The 13969-nt window shown below is 45.1% G+C and overlaps 1 protein-coding gene across 1 annotated transcript in view; it reads left to right on the top strand.

Moving 5' to 3' along the window:
* The first annotated feature begins 2786 nt into the window (after positions 1–2786).
* Positions 2787–13969, top strand: part of LOC128064009 (zinc finger protein 501-like) — a 47895-nt gene continuing 36712 nt past the window's right edge. Inside the window, exon 1 of the mRNA XM_052656831.1 lies at positions 2787–2888. Within this exon, the coding sequence (XP_052512791.1) occupies positions 2787–2888 (102 nt within the window). The remainder of the gene's footprint in view (positions 2889–13969) is intronic.

The following is a 13969-nucleotide window of genomic DNA, read 5'->3' as shown; positions in this document are numbered from 1 at the left end:
GATTATGGTAAAGTTTTTAAGCAGCCTTCAAAAGTTATTCAACAGCAGAATATTCAGGCTAAGCAGAAACATTACAAGTGTAATACATGTGGAAAAGTCTTAAGTAACTCACCAAAACTAAGTAGACATAGGAAAATTCATACAGGAAGGAAACGTTTCAAAAGTAGAGCATGTGGCAAAGCCTTTAATCAGAGTTCATATTTAACTGAACATCAGCGAATCCATGCTGGGGCAATACCATACAAGTGTACAGAATGTGGCAAAGCCTTTATCTGTTGTTCACGTGTTACTCAACATCAGCAAATTCATACTGGGGAGAGACCTTATAAATGTACAGCATGTGGCAAGGCTTTTAAGCAGAGTTCAACTTTAACTGAACATCAGCGAATCCATACTGGGGAGAGACCTTATACATGTACAGAATGTGGCAAATCCTTTACCCATTATTCACTTCTTACTCAACATCAACGAATCCACACTGGGGAGAGACCATATAAACGTACAGGATGTGGCAAAGCCTTTAACTGGCATCTGAGTCTTACTGTACATCAGCGAACTCATACTGGGGAGAAACCATACAAATGTAAAAAATGTGGCAAAGCCTTTATCCATTGTTCACATCTTACTCGACATCAACGAATCCATACTGGGGAGAAACTTTATAAATGTACAGACTGTGGCAAAGCCTTTCCCCAGAGTTCAGGTCTTTCTTGACATCAGAGAATTCATACTGCAGAGAAATGTTAAACATGTAAGGAATGTGGCAAAGGATTTCACCACAGCCATCACCTCACTCCCCGTCAGAGAATACATACTGCAGAGAAACCGTAAAAATGAATTAGTGATAAAAGAAGGTTGGTCCTAAATATGCAATTTTGAAACGAGTGTTTACTTTGGAAAGATATATGAATGAAATACAAAAATGTAGACAAGTGTTTAATCAAACATCAAAGGTAAATCAATGCCAGAGAATTCATACTAGAAAGCATTTCATTCATACCACTTTTGTTGAATTACTCTAAACAGAAACACTGTAGCAAGTATTCCATATTTAAAACATGTACTAAATTGATATGTTCGTATGGATCACAAGATGAAGGGGTGGATATTTGCAGAGGTATAATTATTAGTTATGTATCCTTGTTTATATTAACATTATTTGAGATCATTAAGGAACCAAAACGAATGTCATTCAACTCTCAAGTAACTCTGGTGTGATTTGTTTCTACTGTATATATGAACTTCTGTTTTTGATGGTTGTTACCTCAATTGTAAGAGAAGCCCTTCTATATTAGGTGGGAATCATTTATATTTATTCTCCAATTTATAAGATTAAGAACACAGTAATGTTATATGCACACTAAACCTCTAAATGGAGGTATTTGTCACTGATGTCGAACATCTGTGTTGTCACCATGATGTAAGTGTTCAGGGAATAATTCAAAGTAAGACGGAAGTTTGCTCTAAGTTTTCAATAATTATGGCAATTGCTTTTTAAGCATAAAACAAGGATTGTTCATTAAAGTCAAAGGTCTTTTTATAACATCAACATCGAGAAATCATGCATATTACCTGGCAGGCTTGAAGTAAGGACACCTTCTCTTCTACCTGATGTAAGTATAGAAAACTCTTTCTGGAGAAGTTGTATTAATATAATTACTGTCCATCCATGTTTACTAAATTAGCCATTTTGTAAACCACATAAATCACATTCACAGATCATTTCATCAGAGAATCAGGAAAGTTTTTAGAAGCTTGTAATCTGTATTTTAATCAAGGATCAAACAACAGTTGTAAAAAGTTTTATTCCCTCTGTGTAAAATTAATGTATTAATAAAAGTGGATGGTTTTTTAGTGTTACAGTTGATGCGGAATGAAGGAAGGGTGAACGCACCACCAGCATTAACCTCTCCCACCTGTTTAAGGTTGCAGGAAAGATAACGTTATAAGAAACTATTTGTAGCACAGGGGGATGGCATCTGTAGAAATTAGTTCCTTACTGGTGTTAAACTCTCATAAATTCATATATTTCCCACCATTTTTATGTTGTATCTCCTCTCCCATTTTGAAACTACTCGGACATTGTGATGGTTCGAATAAGAAGGATCATACAGAGTACTGTTGAGAGCTTCCCTGAGGGCTCCGTGCTGTTGCTGCCTCAGTGTCTGTCTAGGCATTGTTAGGTAGGTAGAACAGGGAAAATGAATCCAAGATGGCGGTGGCTACAAGACAAGGAAGGGAAAAGCCTGCAAAAATGACACAAAAGAAGGTCCAAGGATCGGAGTGAGGACCTCAGGTAAAACAAACACCACTCCTGGCTGGCCCAATTTACACAGGACAGGCCCAGGGAGAGATAAACATATAAATAGAGGAGCCAGAGCCAGCTCTCTCTCTCCTGTGTGCTGGAGCGCTCTTATCCTCGTGTCTTCAGATCGATGTGCCCTCACGCCTTGAACATGGATTTTCCTGCTCTCTTCTAAATAAAATAGAGCTGTAACACTGAGCTGTAACACTGATTTGTCTAAGGGCTATAACATGGTCCATGTGAGACCTGAGAGCTATAACACAGTCTATCCAAGACCAGAGAGCTGTGACACCCGAGGGGGCTCTAATGTCCGTTGCTCCAAATCTTTGTTGTGACGAGACAAAGAACAGAGGAACATACACCCGCGTGACACCTATGGGGCCGTGACTCGGATGTAACCAGGCTGAAACAGCCTCTGCACAGAAGAGGCCAGGCACAGCTGGAGCCCAACTCAGTGAGGCTCCCGTGGTAGAGGCAGAATATGAAGAAAATCCAGTGCAAGGGAAGGCCAATTGTGCTGGAAACCGGGACAGTGGAAAGCCCATGCGGCCCAGTCTCAGATCCCAGAAGACCTCCAGTTAAGGTAAGAGGTCCTCGCTCCTCTGGCTGGAGCGACATGCCTAATGAAATCTTAATCCCTTTACAACCTCTTGTTTCTTGTTTCCTCAAACCTCCCGTGAACAGGCGGGCGGCAGGGGGCACAATTGAGGGACTCTGGAGAGGCTACTCCTCAGCATGTCCCAAAGGCGCTATCGGCTGAGCCCCAGTAGCTGTTACACAAGCCAGTGGGGGTTCTTCTGTCCTTTCTCTTCTCTGTGCCAAGGATCAGACCAAAGAAACGGTGAGCACCGGTCAGATATTTAGCAAATTTTCCAGCGGGCTATGAAGGGGATTCCTTGACACATTTTTCCCACTGCTTTTTCTTCCTGTCCTTCAGCTCTCTCCCGGGACTCAAGCCCAGCCAAAACTAATAAAGTTCAGGCTCTGAGGGCTCATTACAAAAATTCATTGAGAGTCAAAGCAATAGATAAGAGGTAGAGTTGTTAAGATTCAGAAAAAAGCGCTGCACTCTACAGGGTACTGGTCATTGAATGTGGCCTGGCTAGGTTTTGTGAGAGGGGTGAATTCATATGCTAATGAGTGGGAGGATCATCCCTACCATTGGGGAACCACCCACTCCTCCTCTTTCACAGTGCCTTGGAGCTGTCCTGCCACCTCTGGGTGATCTGTTGGCTTATAGATTGGAGATTAAGTTTTACTTGAATTTGACTTGTCATCTTAGACCCAATTGATTTTAGTTGGTTTACATTATACCCTTGTGCTATGTCATTCTTTCAAAGGTTGTGCTCTGCCCCCTTCCCTCCTGTTTCATGCTCTTTTCCTGAGCCCCATCCAGACCCACAAGGTTGCCTCTACAATCTTCTGGAAAGACAACCAGAAAATAACTGGTCTTGGGAGGGAAATGCTCTATAATATCCAACCCCCTAATCCTACCTAGTACTGGTCACACTGGAAATCTTGGGGATGCCCAACTCCAGTCCGGGGTTCCCAGGAGGTCATCACGCCTTGACCTGCCTAGGGATCTGGTCCTCGAAAGGTTGTCACGCCTCAACCTGCTCGGGGATCCGCTAGTCCCAGGGGTCCCAGGAGGTCGTCATGCCTCGACCTGCCAGGGACCCAATCCTCGGGAGGCTGTCATGCCTCAGCCTGCCCGGGGATTCGATCTCTAGGAGGCTGTCACGACTCAGCCTGTCTTGGGATCTGCACCCTGACCCGGGGACGCCTGGCTCTCAGGTTGCAACAGTACTAGGTAGGATGAGCATACATCATATCTATTCCCGTCCATGGTGGGCAAACTAACAATGAGTTAGAAACCACTTAATTCTACCCAGCACTGGTCACTCTGGAGACCTTGGGGACGCCCAAACTCCAGTCCGGGGGTCCCAGGAGGTCATCATGCCTTGACCTGCCTAGGGATCTGGTCCTCGAAAGGTTGTCACGCCTCAACCTGCTAGGGGATCCGCTAGTCCCAGGTGTCCCAGGAGGTCGTCACGCCTCGACCTGCCCAGGGACCCAATTCTTGGGAGGCCGTCACGCTTCGGCCTGCCTGGGGATTCGATCTCTAGGAGGCTGTCACGCCTCAGCCTGCCTGGAGATCTGCACCCTGACCCGGGGACGCCTGGCTTTCAGGTTGCAACGGTTCTGGGTAAGATAAGCTTCAAAAAGACTCACCCCTAAGGAAGTCCACCCATGAAAATCGAAAGAGGTCTTTTTTTTTTCTCCCTGTCATGACTGTCTTTCAGATGGGAAATAACCAATCCACTTCCCGGCAGACGCCCTTGAGATGCATCCTTGATAACTGGAAGCTGTTCGACCCTCTATCTCTAAGGAAAAGTCGCTTGAAGTTCTTTTGTGCCACTGCATGGCCACAGTATCCACTAGGGATCGAGGAACACTGGCCTGAGGATGGGACTTTAAATTACAATACCATCCTGCAATTAGAATTATTCTGTAAAAGACAAGGGAAATGGACAGAGATCCCCTATGTCCAAATTCTCTTCTGAAAAAGAGACATGAAGGAACTCTGTCTTAAGTATGGAATTGTTGTACGCCCTATAAGTGAGCCCACTAGGCAAATGGTGTTAGGGGACCCGGGAGCATCCCCTCCACAAAAGCCAGCTCGAGTATGTCCCTTAGTTGAAACTGGAAGAGAATACGGACCAACCCGGGTCCATAAGCCCTTCTCCCTCTTAGAACTAAGACAGATCAAACAAGACCTGGGAAGCTATACAGATGACCCAGGCAAATATATAGATATATTCCAACATATTACCTTGGCCTTTGACTTGACGTGGAAAGACATCGTGGTCATATTTAGTCAAACTTTATCTGACCCTGTACATACTAGGGTCTTAAAGAAGGCCCGGAGCTATGCAACAGGGCTTCACATGTCCAGTGATAGATACCCAGTAGGGGAAACTGCAGTCCGCTCCTCCGATCCTAATTGGAATTATAATGACCCTGAGCACATCTGGGAAAGAGATCATTTTCTAATCTGTGTGAAGGCAGGACTGAAAGCAGTCCAACAAAAAGTAATTAGCTATGCCCGGGTCTCAGCAATAACTCAGGAACCCAAGGAGAACCCCATTACCTTTCTGGAAAGGCTAAAAGAGGCACTCCAAAAGTTTACCAATCTGGACTTAGACTCTTACGAGGGGCAGGTGATTTTAAAGGGCCAATTCCTGTCCCAATGTGCATCAGATATCAGAATTAAGTTACAACAGCTACAACAGCAGGACCCCGCTGCCTCTTTAGAAGAGATGGTCCAGACAGCCACCAATACCTTTTATAACAGAGAACAGGAGAAGGAGGCCAAGGCCCAGGAGAAAGAGAGAAAGAAAGAGACAAGGCATGCCTAGATGCTGGCCACCCTCCAGAGAAGCCCTATGGCAAACCCCGAGTCCTTGAAGGACAAGGCATGAGACAAATGCCTGATCTGTAGACAGGCGGGGCATTGGGCCAAAGAGTATCCAAACCGTGACAAGTCTCCTAAAATGGCTTGCCACAAATGCCATCAACTGGGACATTGGGCGGCACTCTGCCCTCGGGACCCAAGAGCCTCAAGGTCAAGCACCAAGCCTACCCTCACGATGGTTCAAGAGGACTAAAGTGGCCTGCTCCAGCCAGCCCACCTGTCACAGATAACTATCACGGGGCTGGAGCCAAGAGTGCAACTGGATGTGGCAGGTAGGTCCGAAAATTTCTGGGTTGACACAGGGGCTACCTACTCTGTCTTGATCTCCTACTCAGGACCCTTCTCCCAAACCTGTACCATTTTGGGTGCTACAGGAAAAGCAACTACTAAAAGATTCACCCGAGCACTTCTTTGTTGCTGGGATGGACAAATATTTTCCCACCAGTTTCTGGTGGTCCCTGAGTGCCCTACTCCCTTATTGGGAAGAGATATACTCACTAAACTGGGGACCACCCTTGTGATGGGAAGTTTTTCAGCCCCTAGAGCCCTGCAGCTCCTGGTTACTACTGAAGAACCCATTACACCTTCAATAGAGAGGGACCAAAAACCATGGGAGGACAAAATTAACCCCCAGGTGGGGGACCAGGGGATTCCTGGTCCACCAAGCTGAACCAGTCATCATTGTTCTCCGAGATCCCACTCGGTTTCCTAACCGGAAACAATACCCTCTCAAAAGAGAGGCTCGGGAGGGACTACAGCCCTTAATAAATAAATTTCTTGCTTATGGGCTATTGGTCCCCACCAGTTCGCCATGTAACACCCCAATCCTCTCAGTAAAGAAAAAAGACAGAACCTGGTGAATGGTTCAAGATCTCTGGATCATAAATGAAGCTGTAGTCCCCCTCCATCCCACAGTACCCAATCCCTGTGTAATCTTGGGAGAAATCCCACCCAGTGCCAAGTGGTTTACAGTCTTGGATCTCAAAGATGCATTTTTTTGCATACCACTGGCTAAAGAATCCCAATATCTTTTTGCTTTTGAGTGGGAGGCCCCAGGAGAAAAACACCAACAGATGAATTGGACAGTATTACCTCAGGAGTTCAGAGATAGCCCCCACTTGTTTGGACAGGCCCTTAGCCGAGATCTCCTAGATCTAGAACTTAGACCTAATGGGAAAATATTACAATATGTAGATGACCTACTAATCTGCTCTCCAGATGAGAAAAGTGTCCAACAACACACAATTCACATTCTAAAGTTCTTGGCAGAAAGAGGATATAAGGTCTCCCGTGCTAAGGCACAGATGGTTGAGACAAAGGTCACTTACCTGGGAGTTCAGATTACACACGGGTCCAGGAGGCTGTCCTCTGATCTGGTACAGGAATCCTCCAGTTGCCCTTCCCCACCACTAGAAAACAATTGTGAGCTTTCCTGGGGCTAACTGGATATTGTAGAATCTGGATGCCCAACTATGGTCTAATTGCCCAGCCCTTATATGAAAGCTTAAAGGGACAAGATGATTCAATCCCACTGATATGGGGAACTCCTCAAAAGAAGGCAGAGGCTACAATAAAACAGGCCTTAACTCAGGCACCTGCTTTGAGGTTGCCAGACCCAGAAAAAGCATTCCACTTTATGTCCTTGAAAGAGAGGGAATAGCCTTGAGAGTGTTAACTTAAAAGTTGGGATCTGAGCCCCAGCCTGTAGCTTACTTATCCAAAAAGCTCGATCCAACTACCCGAGGCTGGCCCCCCTGCCTTCGAAATCTTGCAGCTATTGAAATCATGATAGCAGATGCTTTAAAAACTCTCCTTTGAGGGCAAACTAACTATTTTTACCAGCCACCAAGTAAAACAACTCCTAAAAGAGAGAGGCCATTTATGGATGTCTGATCAAAGAATCCTCAAATGTCAAGTAATGCTGATGGAAGATCAAGGCCTCACTATATCCCCTTGTGAGGTTCTTAACCCAGCCACCCTCCTGCCTACCCCCAAGGGCTCTCTCCCCTTTCACTCTTGTCTAGAAACCTTGGACCACTGGATAAAACCCGAGAGGGATTGTCAGAAGATCCTCTGACCAATCCTGAGGAAATCTGGTACACTGATGGAAGCAGCTTTGTCTTGGATGGAAAAAGAAGAGCTGGGTATGCAGTAGTCTCCAATTTCGAGACCATAGAGGCTAAGCCTCTGCCACCAGGTACTTCAGTCCAATTAGCTGAGCTCATAGCCCTGACTCGAGCTTTAGAGCTGGGAAAAGGAAAAAGAATAGCCATTTACACTGATCCCAAGTATGCCTTTCTGGTGCTACATGCACATGTGGCTATTTGGAAAGAAAGGGGCTACTTGACCACCCAAAGGTCCCCAATCAAATATGGTGATCAAATTCTTCGACTCTTGGAGGCAGTACATCTGCCCACTGAGGTTTCAGTCTCCCACTGTAAAGGACGACAAAAAGGGAACAGAGAAGTGCCACGAGAGAACCAAGCAGCTGATCAGGCAGCTAGGAGAGCAGCATCACAGAACCATGACCTAATAGGGGTTGCCACCTTAGTTCCACAGACTAATTTGCCAGAAACTCCTTCATATACTGAAGGTGAGACTCTTAAAGCTAAAAGCGAGGGCTTTCAAGAAGATCATGTGGGGTGGTTCCAAAAGGAGGGACTCCTTTTTCTGCCTGGGAACCTCCAATGGAAGCTGGTTAACTCCTTACATGCCACTACTCATTTAGGAGAAAAGGCCCTTCAAAGATTATTAGAAAGGTCCTTCAGGGGAACAGGCTTCCAAACAACTATAAGACAGATGGTGTCCTCTTGTCCCACTTGCCAATTAAACAACCCTCAAGGAGCTCAAAGACCCCAGCTGGCCCAGCCCAATCCAACGACGTGGGACCTACGTAGGAGAGGACTGGCAGATGGATTTCACCCAGATGCCAGTTTCTCTAGGGTATAAATACCTATTAGTCATGATAGATACATTCACAGAATGGATTGAAGGCTTTCTCACCCAGACTGAGAAGGCTGAGGAGGTGGTAAAAAAACGGTTCCATGAAATCATTCCAAGATTTGGTCTACCCAGGTCATTACAAAGTGACGATGGGACATCATTTCCTTCTAAGGTCACCCAAGGGGTCTCGAAAGTATTGTGCATTACTTATTATCTCCTCTGCCTGGAAGCCTCAATCTTTGGGGAAAGTAGAAAGAGCCAATCAATTCTTAAAATCAGCAATAAAAAAAAAATAACCCAGGAGACCTCCCTGGGATGGAAGGAGGCTTTACCGATAGCTCTCCTCTGCACCCGCATTGCCCCTAAGGAACAGCTTGGTCTTAGCCCTTATGAGATGCTGTATGGGAGACCTTTTGTTTATGTCAATGACCTCTTCCTAGATCCAGAGGTTCAGACCCTCCAGTCTTATACCATGGCCATTGGGCAATTCAAACAGGATATATGCTTGTGGGCTATAAACCAGGACCCAAAAGATTCTAAGGAGTCACCACGATATGCTCCAGGGATTCAAGTCCTAATTAAAGTCTGGAAAGATGGGTCCCCAAAAGCTCAACTCCAGCCCACATGGAAGGGCCTCTACCCTGTAATATTTTCTACCCCCACAGCAATCAAGGTACCAGGACATGACTCCGGGTTTCACTACTCACAAGTAAAGCTGTGGAAGAAGACAGAAGAGGACACTCAATACACCTGTGAGCCCCTGGGAGCTCTGATACCTATTCAGGACTACCAATGAGTGCCATTCTAATGAACACCCCCAAAATCTGGTTTCTGGGGATAAGATTTCTCAAGATAGCTCTAAAGAGCCAACACAGCTTGACAGAGATTATACTCCAAAACAGACAAGAGATAGATCTTCTGATCCCTGAACAAGGAGGGACTTGAGCCATCCTGGTGATGTATATTTAAACTTGGCTAATGTCCCTACTAGTCCTTGTTATGCTATATTGATGATGCTTATGATTATTCCATGTACTGTCAGTTGTCTAACCTGTTTTGTCTCTGACCAGGTCAACAAGCTACAACATACAGTGCCAGTTCAACAAAGATGTAAAACTACAGCCGACCACAGAAAATATCACTCACCCTTAAATGGACACTGCTATAAGGACTCTGAGGCTTCAGACTAGCAAGAGGGAGAAGCCCAATACCCCTCACTGCCCCAGTTCAGAGGAAGTAGCCAGAAAGACCTCGACGCTCCTATTCCCAAATAATTGGGCCTCCCATCTCTTGAGGGTGGAATGTTAGGTAGGTAGAACAGGGAAGAGGAGTCCAAAATGGCGGTGGCTACAGACAAGGAAGGGAAAAGCTCGTGAAAATGAAACAAAAGAAGGTCCGAGGACCGGAGTGAGGACCTCAGGTAAAAGAAACAACACTCCTGGCTGGCCCAATTTACATAGGACAGGCCCAGGGAGAGATAAACATATAAATAAAAGAGCCAAAGCTAGCTGGCTCACTCTCTCTCCCGCGCACTGTGGCACTCTTCTCCTCGTGTCTTTAGATTGACGTGCCCTCACGCCTCAAAGATGGATTTTCTTGCTCTCTTCTAAATAAAATAGAGCTGTAACACTGAGCTGTAACACTGATTTGTCTAAGAGCTATTGGAGACCTGAGAGCTATAACACAGTCTATCCAAGACCTGAGAGCTGTGACTCGCCAAGGCGTCTTTAAAGCCCGTCACTCCAGATCTTTGTTGTGACAAGACAAAGAATCGAGGAACATACACTCACGTGGCAGTTCCAAACAGGAAAAGGAGGACGTCAAGGCTGTATATTGTCACGCTGCTTATTTAACTTCTCTGCAGAGTACATCATGAGAAACGCTGGACTGGAAGAAACACGAGCTGGAGTCAAGACTGCTGGGAGAAATATCAATAACCTCAGATATGCAGATGATACCACCCTTATGGCAGAAAGTGAAGAGGAGCTAAAAAGCCTCTGGATGAAAGTAAAAGGTGAGTGAAAAAGTTGGCTTAAAGCTCAACGTTCAGAAAACCAAGATCATGGCATCTGGTCCCATCACTTCATGGCAAATAGATGGGGAAACAGTGGAAACAGTGTCAGACTTTATTTTTCTGGACTCCAAAATCACTGCAGATGGTGATTTCAGCCATGAAATTAAAAGACGCTTATTCTTTGGAAGAAAAGTTACGACCAACTGAGATAGTATATTCAAAAGCAGAGACATTACTTTGCCGACTAAGGTCCGTCTAGTCAAGGCTATGGTTTTTCCTGTGGTCATGTATGGCTGTGAGAGTTGGACCGTGAAGAAGACGGAGTGCTGAAGAATTGATGCTTTTGAACTGTGGTGTTGGAGAAGACTCTTGAGAGTGCTTTGGACTGCAAGGAGATCCAACCAGTCCATTCTGAAGGAGATCAGCCCTGAGATTTCTTTGGAAGGAATGATGCTAAAGCTGAAACACTAGTACTTTGGCCACCTCAGTGAAGAGTTGATTGATTGGAAAAGACTCTGATGCTGGGAGGGGTTAGGGCAGGAGGAGAAGTGGACGATGAGGATGAGATGGCAGGATGGCATCACGGACTCAATGGACGTGAGTCTAAGTGAACTCCGGGAGATGGTGATGAACAGGGAGGCCTGGCATGCTGCGATTTATGGGGTCTCAAAGAGTTGTACACGACTGAGTGACTGAAATGAACTGAACTGAACTGAACTGATGTGTTTTTGTACACATTTAACTTAGAAAATTTAGAAATGCTAAATCAAAACTGGTCATTTTAGAATTGCAGATGATTGACTAAAAACTGCAAAACTTGTCAATTTGTCAATTAATCTGTTTTGTCTATTTTTCATGGAATTCATTTCCTTAAATGTCAGGAGGTTACATTTTTTAAGGAACTTCCACACTGTCCTCCCCCTGTGACTGCCCCAGTTTACATTCCCTCCAGCTGTGTAGGAGGTTCCGTGATCTCCAAGCCTCTTCAGCGTTTATGATATTATTAGTGGGCTCTTTGCTAATTGTTATTCTGACTGGTATGAGATGATGCATCATTGTAGCTTTGTTTTGCATTTCTTGTTGTTTAGCGCTGGTGAGCATCTTTCATTTGCCTCTTGCCCGTCTAAAAGAGCAAGTTGTCCCACCCAGGCTCAGCAGTTGTGGCACACAGGCTTAGTTGCCCCAAAGCATGTGGAGTATTCCTGGACCAGGGATCAAGCCCATGTCCCCGGCACTGTCAGATGGATTCTCCACCACTGGGTGACCCGTCTGTTTAGCTTTATTTCCTTTTGATATGCATATATATTTTGTATTGGAATATAATTGCTTTACAATGTTGTGCTAGTTTCTGCTGTACGACATCATCAATTAGCCATAAGTGTACATGAATCTGCTCCCTCTTGAACCTCCCTCCCGTGATCTCCATTTCACCCCTCTGGTCAGCACAGAGCACCAAGCTGAGCTGCCTGTGCTATCCAGCAGCTTCCCACTAGCTACCTGTTTTAACTATAAGTTCAGTTCAGTTCACTTGCTCAGTCATGTCCAAGTCTTTGTGACCCCATGGGCTGCAGCACACCAGGCCTCCCTGTCCATCACCAACTTGTAGAGTTTACTCAAACTCATGTCCATTGAGTCGGTGATGCCATCCAACCATCTCATCCTGTCTCTCCTCTTCTCCTCCCCAGTTCTATCATTCCCAGCATCAGGGGCTTTTCAAATGAGTCAGCTTTTCACATGTGGTGGCCAAAGTACTGGAGTTTCAGCTTCAGCATCAGTCCTTCCAATGAACACCCAGGACTGATCTCCCTTAGGATGGGCTGGCTGGATCTCCATGCAGTCCAAGGGCCTCGCAAGAGTCTTCTCCAGCATTTCAGCCTCGGTGGTGTATGTGTGTCAGTGGGGCTCTTCCCCTCTTCTCCTGCCATGTCCATACATCTGTTCTCTATATTTGTGCAAATATTGTCTTAACAGATATATATGGAACCTAAAATGCTGTTGATGAACTTATTTACTGAGCAGGAATATAGGCGCAGAGGTCGTTCTTAAGCTTTTGGACGTTAAGCTTTCAAGGCGTAAAATACGTGGACAATCACTCCATGCATTTTACGAAGTGAAAGAAGCCCATTCAAAAATGCTACAGAAAGTAGGAGTTTACAATATGACACTTTGGTGTAGGTAAATGGTCATATGTGCTCAGTTGTATCTGAGTCTTTGTGAGCCCAGGGGCTGTAGCCTGCCAGGCTCGTCTGTCCATAGTTTTCCCAGGAAAGGATACTGGAGTGGGTTTCCATTTCTTCCTCCAGGGGATCTTCCTGACCCAAGGATCGAACCTGCATCACTTGTATGTCCTGCATCGGCAGGTAGATTTCTTCCCACTCAGTCACCTGGGAATCTAGTAGGAAATATAGAAGAGATTAAAAAGATCTGTGGTTGCCATGGGTTTCAAAGGAAGAACTATGAATATCCCAAATCTAGAGAACTTTCAGGACCGTGAAATAATTTGTGTTAAACTGTTGTGATGGACACATGTTATTATACATTATCCAGCGGTATGGAGTGCACATCCCTAAAAGAGAAACATAAGAGTTTTTTTTACTGTCCTTGTAGATTCATCAGTGATAACAAATGCTCACTCTGGTGGGGAAAGGTAAGTAGGGAGATTGTCCACGTGTGGGAACAAGAGGTATATGGGAAACGTCTATACCTTATTCTCAACTCTGCTGTGAATCTAAATCTTCTACAAAGTTGGTACTGGTGCATGCACACTGAATGTTTTTTAGCATATATAATATTAGAAAGATGGGCATGCTTCTATCTTTAATTTTTCCTTAGTCATTATACTTTAAAGATGTGAGAAAATAGAGCCCTCTAAATGGTGCAGACAACAAACTGTAGCAGTTGATTCATAAAACCTAGAAAAACACACACAGGAAGTAGAACAACGTTCTCACGTGTTAATTCATGTTAATGTAACTTACGACAACACCGATCATTATTTCCTTGGTTGGTCATCAGATAGCATTAAGGGCATCATTTTCAAAGGCATTTGTCTCTGCCCACACACACTTGTTAACCTAGCGTGTCCTGCTCAGGTCAGTTCAGTTCAGCTGCTCAGTCCTGTCCTACTCTTTGCGACCCCATGGACTGCAGCTCGCCAGGCCTCCCGCTGCCTCCGGTTCATTGTCAAAAGAAAGCTGTGATGGAAATACCTCCAGGCTCCTGGTCTCTGAAG

The sequence above is a fragment of the Budorcas taxicolor genome, chromosome 18 (genome assembly GCF_023091745.1).
Source record: "Budorcas taxicolor isolate Tak-1 chromosome 18, Takin1.1, whole genome shotgun sequence".
Lineage (NCBI taxonomy): Eukaryota > Metazoa > Chordata > Mammalia > Artiodactyla > Bovidae > Budorcas > Budorcas taxicolor.
Note: the sequence above shows the minus strand (reverse complement) of the source record. Positions and strands in the feature narration are given on the sequence as shown.